The 9,682-nt window shown below is 35.7% G+C and overlaps 1 protein-coding gene across 1 annotated transcript; it reads right to left on the bottom strand.

Moving 5' to 3' along the window:
• Positions 1-7,829: 7,829 nt before the first annotated feature.
• LOC129716963 (uncharacterized) lies at positions 7,830-9,142 on the bottom strand. Its single transcript, XM_055666807.1, has 3 exons — positions 8,692-9,142; positions 8,150-8,446; positions 7,830-8,084 (listed from the first exon to the last, which is right to left on the bottom strand). The coding sequence occupies exons 1-3, from the start codon at positions 9,140-9,142 to the stop codon at positions 7,852-7,854; spliced, it is 981 nt and encodes a 326-aa protein (XP_055522782.1). The 3' UTR covers positions 7,830-7,851.
• Positions 9,143-9,682: the final 540 nt, after the last annotated feature.

The following is a 9,682-nucleotide window of genomic DNA, read 5'->3' as shown; positions in this document are numbered from 1 at the left end:
AAATGGAATGCACCAAGCCCAAATGCTGTTAACCCTTACCTGATCATCGGTGCTCATCAAGCTTACGCAAATTAAACGAAAACGTTATTGCAAAATTAAAAATATTGAACAGTCAAGCTCATTTTGATACGTCTTTATCAATTTGTGATTCGTGTAGTTATTGGAATGATAGTCAAGTCACCATTCATCCCTTCGTTGTTTACTATTCAGAATCTGGAACACTTAATACCGGAAGTACTCCATCATGATACTGTTGCGGTTCAGGTGTTCATTGCCAAATTAATGAGTTTTTTAAAAACAACAATAGAGTTGAAAAAAGCGATATTAATGTCTGATGGAGCTGCCTCACAATATAAAAATAGAAAAAACTTTGCAACAAAATATAACATCGATGCAGAGAGGCATTTTTTTGCGACTTCTCATGGTAAAGGCCCATACGATGCAATTAGTGGCATATTAAAACGAATGGCAGGAAATGCAAGTTTAGCTAAAGAACATGAGCATCCCATTACAAGCGCAAAAGAATTGTATGATTGTAATAAAAATTCATCAAAAATGTCATTTAGTTGGGTATCATATGAAGAATATGAACAAGGAGTAACAGAATGGAGCAATATTTTCAAAAAATCTATAATGATAGCTGCCACATAAAAGTATTACCCTTTTGTTCCGACTTCAGAAAATAAGATACAAACGAAGCTGTTTTCAAAAGCTGACGAATCATTTACTTATGATGTATATAAAATATAAGGTAAAACTAGTTCTGTAAAGTATCAATGTCATAAAAAAATATGTTTCTACGATAATAAAACTCGAAAATAAATATTTGATTCTTATATATATTTATATCACTTAGAACATTTAACTCTTTTCTTGAGAACCGTTCGCCCAATCGTTTTGTTGTCAAAGAATGAATTGTATATTTTTGATCAAGCATTCCAATGAACGTATGGTTTTTGCTGGAGAACCATGGACAAATTAGGAATAACGTGTATTTGTCTAAATAATTATAATTTTTCGAGCTTAAATTAAAAATAACTCGAAAACCAATGCCTTTAGAATGTTTACTACCAAGAGCTTTTTGATTCAAAATAACTCTCTGCATCTTTAAAAATCATCAGAATACAAATATTTTGAAAAATGTTTAAATTAGAATTTGCATAAAAAAATTAATCTACCATAAAAAAATTATTTTTCATTTCTCCATCCTGGACTTTTTTTAAAAAGTTGCGTATTAATGTCAAGTTTCTTTTAAAATAAAAAAATAAAAAAAATTCAACTCTTTTTTTTTAAATTGAAATTTAATGTTTATTTTAAATTTTTTTGGTCAAAAAAATTTTTTGTACAGTGTATATTTTTTTTATGGTGCATTTTTAATTCCCTACAACTCATTCTCAAACAGTTTTTCTATACAACCAACGGTTTCTGGGCTACAATGCTTCGAATAAAACCTATGCCAAAAGGCATACGCCCTTTTAGAATGTAACTCATGGGTGTAAAAAATCTCTCCACCTGTGAAAAATGCTCAGTTTGCTAAGCCAAATACGTGTGCAAAGTTTCATTCAAATCAAAAATGGTCGATTAAATTTTCGCGTATTTCCAGGCGATTTGAAATGATTTTGCTCACCTCGATAATATTCGCTGGATTTATTTTTCACTCTAAATAACAAATTTTTGGTAGCCAAGAGTATACATTCAAAATATAACATTCAAACACATTACCACATGCAAATGATGTTGATGGTCCCGCCTCTTACCCCTACGAAGATTTGAGGTAGACGATTTCAATCAAAAGTGTCATAATTTTCCCGAGTAATCCGACGTATGTCCAGAACTACTTAAAAGTTTAGTGTGTCACAAAAACTCAATTTTCATAACATACATCAGCATAATACATATGTATATATCTGGTGGCGAACCAGCCTGTGGCTGAAAGCCACCTTAATATAGTAATAAAAAAAAATTGTATATATGTATATAAAAAACCTTTATTTTTCAAAATAACATAGTGGTAAACAGGGTAAGACCGCCCAGCGGGGTAAGACCGCCCACCGTAGTTTTACTACCAAGTTATAAAATAAATGAAAAATTTCTTTAACGTGTCCATTACAGTATAATTACATAACATTTTGCATCCCTTTCTGTTTTGATAGTGCGCGAACGGTCGCTGAAATAATCAAAAACAACCTTTCAGCTGGCAACCAGTAAAGGCGCTATTGTTTTGCGGCAACGGGACTTAAGGTTTTTCTGTCTAAAAATCTATTGTTTTATTCGTGAATATACGTTTAATCGCCTGTCTGAATCTATCTTCTTTCGGAAATATCGAAGGCCATGAGTAATTTTGTAATTTTTACTACTTTTTCGGTGGAATATGAAAATGTTCCACTGGGGGTGAAACCGCCACGTATACAACTGTTTGTTGTTTTACTTCAAAACCCAAATGTCTCGACACTACAAAGGGAATATTTACAGGATATTTCAAGCCACATAAGACATCGATGTTAATTGACCATTTTCAATTTGGTTGAAGCTTTTCTAGTAATATTTTTTTAACAAAAACTTTTGAAAAAAGTTAACTTGTGTAAAAATGGTATTAATGAACTGAACAAAAATAATTTTAGAGCCAGGATGGTTTGTTTGAATCGGTATGACGTCTCCGGCAGAGTTGAAAAAAATAGTAGTTTTTTACTTCCGAAAAAAGTACACACTGTAAAAAAATTAAAGAAAAGATATCAAAATAGAATTAAAAATATTTTTTTTCAAATTTATTTGAAAAAAAACATGTTTTGCCTGCCAAATCTACAAAAGGTAAGCTAAAATTTGATGGTTGTTGGATCATGAAGTAATGAAAATATTGATAGCTCAAATTTTGTAAAGAAATTTTTTTGGGCGCCTTATTTGATGCATAAAGTCGTTGGTAATTTTATTCTTAAAAAAAAAACATAAAAAATTGGAAAATTAATAATTATTATTATTACTCTATACATAAGAAAAAATCAAAAAAATGGATAATCAAAAAACAAAATCAACAAATAAAAACTTAAAAATTTTTTTTTTTAGATTTTTCACAGTGTAGTGTATTTTATTTAAAGTGTATTTTATTTAAAAAGAAAAAAATACCATCGCAAACATTGTGAAAGACACTATACCGATAAAATCAACCGTTTTTGCCCTAAAAATATTTTTTATTCCCAAAAAATGGTAGGCGATCTTACCCCGCTGGTTGACGGGCTCACCCCGCATGAAAAAGATCCGAACATTTTCAATGAATTTTTAAAATTAAAAAAAAAAGCTGGAAAAAAACAAAAATATTTCAGTTCTTATTTTTTTAATGCGGGTATTGAATGAAAGAACCTTTTAGCGAAGAAAAAATGAAATGTCAGCCGCCATTTTTTTTCTATAAACAGAATTGCTTAAGGGGGCGGTCTTACCCCGCTTACCCCTATATCAATTTCAGAAAGGTAGTCAATTATATCTATGTAACTCGCGCGATTCTCAAACCTTTTTTGTTACTACTACATTAAATACAAAACCCATCATTATCATCGGGATGAACATAACAGTTTTGGCAATGCTTAAATAAATACTAAAAAGCTATTACAGCAAAAGTCCACATAAAATCATCCGTTATGAAAACTTCGTCAATTTAGTGCGTGAATTGAAAAACATTTCTATTTAGCTGCTTAAAAAACAGCTTTGACGTGTGAAATACATTGTCCCTTAAACTCAAGTAGCGTTGCTGCACGTTTGACATGTGTAGGCATTTATTTTTTTTTTTATTCTCGCTTTTTTTCCGTCGGTCTAGTTCCGCCACTGTTGTGGCCAATCACCGACGCCCAGGGAGGCGACTCCACACCCAGGGCCCTAACTCACGACCCGTTTATTAACGGACCGGCGCTTTACTTCCTCATGCGATGGAAGGCGTGATCCCAGAGATTTTTCGCCTCAGAATCTCCCGGTGTCGGCTAGGATTGAATCTAGACCAGTTGGGTTGGTTGTGAGTGGATCACGCCACCTCACAACCATCGACACCTATGTCGGCGGTGGGATTCGAACCCAGGCGTCGAGCGTGGTTGGCGGAGACGTTACCAACCACACTAGGCCCCGCATTGAATTGAAAACGTTAATTCCTTTAATTATTTATTCCTTTTATTCCTTCAATTATCATTGTTGTTGTAATTATTTATTGTTGTAAAAAATTTGTAAACATGTTTAGTTATTACGCTTTATCCATTCAGCACTAATAAGTTTGTTTCTCGGCGCTGTTAACTGGACACTTCATGCAGATCATCTCTGGCCTAATCAATCGCGTAATTTGAAAAGTAAATGTTATAAATTTACAAAATTTTGTGTGTAATTTAGAGGTTTACTGTTCGGTTGTTTGTTCTTTTATTTCTTCAACGCCTTCACCGGAATTATCCAGCGTAGCGATCCTCCATTTTTTAGGCAAGAAGCAGAGTGATGTGCTTGCGCTTTGTCATTTTACTTCTCATTGGAATTTTTGTATGAAAAAGTATTGACCAAATACATAAAATATTTACTTCAGCAGCAATACAGATGAGCAAAGTTCATTTTCTTTGGCATAGTTTTACCGCAATGAAATTCGGAATTTTTCCAAAGCAGGAAGAAAACAAACAATCGGCGCTCCCCTTTGAAAAATTTGCCCAGTTGTCAGTTCATCCAACTAATGAACACGATTCGCTAGTTGGGTGGCAGTTGTGTTCCAACCAACGAATTTCGGCTGTATCACTTCCTCTCACAATTCAATCACATAAATATCGAGGCAGCAATCCGTGAACTATTTTAAAAATAAACACCATCGTCATGAGCACAATTCGCTGCCAACATCAAAGCCGAGGAAGTGAATCTATTACATCTCTAAATTAACCGCATAACATTATTCTGCAAACGCTGTTATCTCGGTATTTGAATTTCATTTGCCAAAAATAAAATGGAAGAGCAAAAGTCCAAGTGGGGAGAGATGATTGATTTATAGAGATAAATCTTGCTAAAAGTACTCAACTCTTTATTCAAACGACAGAGAATTCCATATTTTTTGGCAATTTTCTTGATGACATTGTCAATATGAATATTGAACTTAAGTTTGTCATCAATAGTCACGCCAAGATATTTCATCTCACGTACGCGTTCAAGTGTCTCGCTGTCAATTTTTTTTTCTTCATCTATTTCGCTGTCAATTTCCAAAGAGACATTTTCAGTAACACGGTTGCGCGAAATAACCTTAAATTTAGTTTTACTTATATCCAGTTTTAGTTGTTTGAACTTCAACCATCTACTCGGCGAATACAAGTCCTCATTCAAGAGAATAATAGCAAAATCGGGATTTTTAGCTGCAATGAACAGTACAGAGACAAATCGCGCCAAATGATCTGAAAATACGCGAAAATTTAATCGACCATTTATGATTTGAATGAAACTTGGCACACGTATTTGGCTTAGCAAACTGAGCATTTTTCACAGATGGAGAGATTTTTCACACCCATGAGTTACATTCTAAAAGGGCGTATGCCTTTTGGCATAGGTTTTATTCGAAGCATTTTAGCCCAGAAACCGTTGGTTGTATAGAAAACTGTCTGAGAATGAATTGTAGGGAATTAAAAATGCATCATAAAAAAAATATACACTGCACAAAAAAAAATTCTGACGAAAAAAATTAAAAATAAACATTAAAACTCAATTAAAAACAAAAGTTGATTTTTTTTAAATTTTTTTTTTAAGAAACTTGATGTTAATACGCAACTTTAAAAAAATGTCCAGGATGGAGAAATGAAAACTAATTTTTTATGGTAGATTGATTTTTTTATAAAAATTCTAATTCAAACATTTTCAAAAAAAATAATTCTGGTGATTTTGAAAGATGCAGAGAGATTTTAAATCCAAAAACTCATGGTAGTTAAAATTCTAAAGGCATTGGTTTTCGAGTTTTTTCTAATTTAAGCTAGAAAAATTGTTAAAATTTGAGAAAATACACGTTTTTCTTAATTTGTCCGTGGTTCTCCAGCAAAAACCATACGTTCATTGGAATGCTTGATTAAAAATATACAATTCATTCTTTGACAACAAGACGATTGGACGAACGGTTCTCAAGAAAAGAGTTCTGAGAAATCACACACTATAACAACTTCACCATCCTCCAAATTATTTTTTGCTTCTCTCGTGTGAGTCGACTCTTGAGTTTTCATGTGATCGTGAGTTATAAACTTTTCCAACTTTTCACAAAAATAAGACACAAATTTATCAATTGGTTTCACAAGTGTCTCTATATTACATCGATCTGTTGCAATCCACTGTTCGAAAGGTATTTCTCTCACATAACGTTTCTCAAGTTCTTTGAAAAACTGTTTTCAGAATCTAAACGGCTTGGACAATGTTCACATTTGCGGAGATAACAATATTTGAATCGTGTAGTTGAGGTACCAAATAGTTGTTCAAAGTAAAATTAAGAATCATTTTGAAATGAATATTTTTTTACACTGCGTATCATCAATTCAGTATTCTCGTGAATAGTACAAACACAAATATTATGAGATCCTGACCTTACAAGTAATTTACAATGCTTAGGTTTCAAAGCTCTAAAAGAAGTCAACCCAATATCAGTTTTGCTGATATCTTTAAAATAAGCGTAAGCCTCACGAATTGAATACATTAAGAGTCGCTCTTGCACATGCTGTCGCTTACCATCTTTTCTCGCTGAAACGTAGTCCCTTTGCCCTGGCATAGCTCTACTGACGTGGTCACTGTCATAAAACTGCAATACCTCGTTTTTTACTTCCAGGGGCAGTTCATGTCCAAGCCTCACGTCAGTAATAGCCAATATTCCACTAACCTCTGATATGCGCCGAGCCTGTTTCACAATGTATTCCGTTGTTTCAAACTGTTCTGTTATCGTTCGTTGGTTCCAAGATTTCGGTAGAACCAAAAGTATTCTTACTTTATCTTCCCTCGAGCATTCGGGCGCAGTAAATTTTTCTTTTAACTGCAAAATCATCTCGTCGAAGTCTCTCGCTTTATGTTTCAATAAGTTTAGGGCATCTTCAGCATCAAAATCGAAAATGTTTTTTCTTATACCGTCAGTAATGTTCAGATACTTGTTTTGAGGATATTTTTCCTGATTGTGCTTTGCCAATGATATCGGTGAAACGTTGATTCCAGCTAGGCCTTTGTGGAATAACTCAGTTTTCTGTGTTCTGGAGTATTCTTTTTGAATGCTCTCTTGAGAATATGATGATACGATTGATGGTATCTTCGCCAATTCGTATACAGATGCAGATGGTTCAACTCCGTCGGTTGAATGTTTCTTCCACATCCTGATGTTGATGGTTCCATGAATGAATTGTGTGGATGCTCTTCGAGATCAAATTCATCTTTCACTTTGATACAATATAATCTACACGAATCACAAATTGATAGACGTATTAAAATGAGCTTGACAGTTTGATATTTTTAATTTTGCAACGTTTCATTAAATTTGCATAAGCTTGATGAGCACCGATGATCAGGAAAGGGTATACAGCACTTGGGTTTGGTGTATTCCATTTTCACTTTATTCATCTTCACAAAATGCAAATTGTTACAAACACTTCTGGAGAAGTGCAATCGTATTTATATACGAAAACAGATATTATAAGATATTGGTAGCGTACTTTACAAACAGTTATTATTAGTGTGGTATTCCAGAATACAAAATGACCCAACACATCCGTGTCATTAGCCATCTTCTATACATTCTCCTACCATAGATCTTACATAGATATATCACTCTCCGACCATAGACAACATCACCACATCTTATCTTATCATCCTCCTCTTAATTAAATGTAGACAAATGAATCAATAATCAAAAAGGCAATCTTCAAACCGCTTGGGCTTTCTAATCTCACGTCGTGATCTGGCTCGATCCGGCTGTTCATCCTCATCGGTTACGGGTACATCGGATGGCTGATCCACAATATTTAAACTTGAATCATCCATGTCAGCACCATGGCCGAGGACGGAGTTAGGACTACTCGCTGGGTTCGGCTCGTCAGACTGTTGAGGGTCCATTTGGGTATCGTCTACCTGTTCTGTGAATCAAACAATATTGTTAGAGAATTGAAATAACGAATTATTCCTGCTTTAATCATTATACCACCATTCTTAATAGCTACTCGTTTTAGATGACTGGAATTCCTGTCGTATGATTTTCCAGTTTCGTTATTCTGAACTGTTACACGAGAGCCGTGCTTCGCAGTAACTGTCATAACCGATGCGTTGAATGTAGACGTAAGTTTATTTCCTGAAAGGACGTTCTTCATGTGAACCTCATCTCCAACACCGAGATAAGATGGTTTTGCTCTACGACGAAGATTCTCTGCATCCTTACCCTTCTCCTTTTCACGCAGATCGCAATCTCCATGCTCGGTCGGTGGTGCTTCAGTGCTCAAATCTCCCAAAGTTGGCAATTTAGTGCGCAAGTTCCTTCCTAACAGCAGTTCAGCTGGGGTTTTCCCAGTGGTGCTATGTGGAGTCGATTAGTTTACATCGACAGATAGACGAGAAGGTCATGCTTCCAATCACGGCTGAGGCTCTGACTGATTCTGAGACGCTTCATCAAGGAACGGTTTTGTCGTTTGACAAGGCCGTTCTCTTGAGGCCAATATGGCGTTGTTCTATTCAGATAAATGCGTCTACTCCGGCAATAACTATCGAATTCCGTGCTAACAAATTGTCGACCGTTATCCAATGTTATAATTCTGGGAAAACCCAGCCTGATAAATATCTTCTCAAGTCTATCCGCCGTCTCATTAGCAGTGATCTTCTGAAGTATTTCTACTTCTTTATATCGGCTGTAGTAAACGATGATTACCAGCAAATAATCTCCTGAAGGTAATGGACCCAGAAAGTCTATGGCAAGGTCGATCCATGGAGCTTCCGGCATTCTCCGTCTTTCCATTGGTTCAGGTCTATCCGAATGACTGACTAGTCGACAGCCTTCGCAACCATCTACTTTATGAGCAATGTCTTCGTCCATTCGAGGCCACCAATACGAAAGTCGCAACCGTTGTTGCATTTTGGTTCGACCTGGGTGACCCTCATGGGCCAGTTGAAGCAATCTTTGTCGCATACACGAAGGTACAACCATTCTAGAGCCTCGAACCACTCAATCACCAACTTTCCCAAACTCATTTCGGAACGCATGATAAGGTTTGATTGTACTGGAAGTGTAGTTCCACATTCCTCGATCCAGATACTCACGTAACTCACATAGCTCAGGGTCCTCGCAAGATGCCTTCTCAAACTCCCCAATATCTACTGCTTCCAATTCGAGCACATTACGTATGTAGACCTCGCAATCTGGATCGAATGGTTCGTTTGGTGTTTGGGCGAGGCGTGACAGGGGGTCGGCAATGTTCGACTTACCTTGACGGTATACTACATCGAAACTGAACGCTTGCACCCTAAGTACCCAACGTTCTACCCTTAAACACGGTGAAGAATCTGGCGAAAATATGGCCTCGAGGGGTTTATGATCGGTTTCCAATTCAAACCTAATGCTCACGAGGTAAATCTGAAACCGTTCAACTGCCCATACTAAGGCCAAAGCCTCCTTCTCCGTCTGAGTATATCGACGTTCTGTTTCAGCCAGACTCTTACTAGCATACGAAACGACTCTCGGCGATCC

Source organism: Wyeomyia smithii, chromosome 1, assembly GCF_029784165.1.
Source record: "Wyeomyia smithii strain HCP4-BCI-WySm-NY-G18 chromosome 1, ASM2978416v1, whole genome shotgun sequence".
Classification (NCBI taxonomy): Eukaryota; Metazoa; Arthropoda; class Insecta; order Diptera; family Culicidae; genus Wyeomyia; species Wyeomyia smithii.
This window is presented reverse-complemented; position numbering and strand designations above follow the sequence as displayed.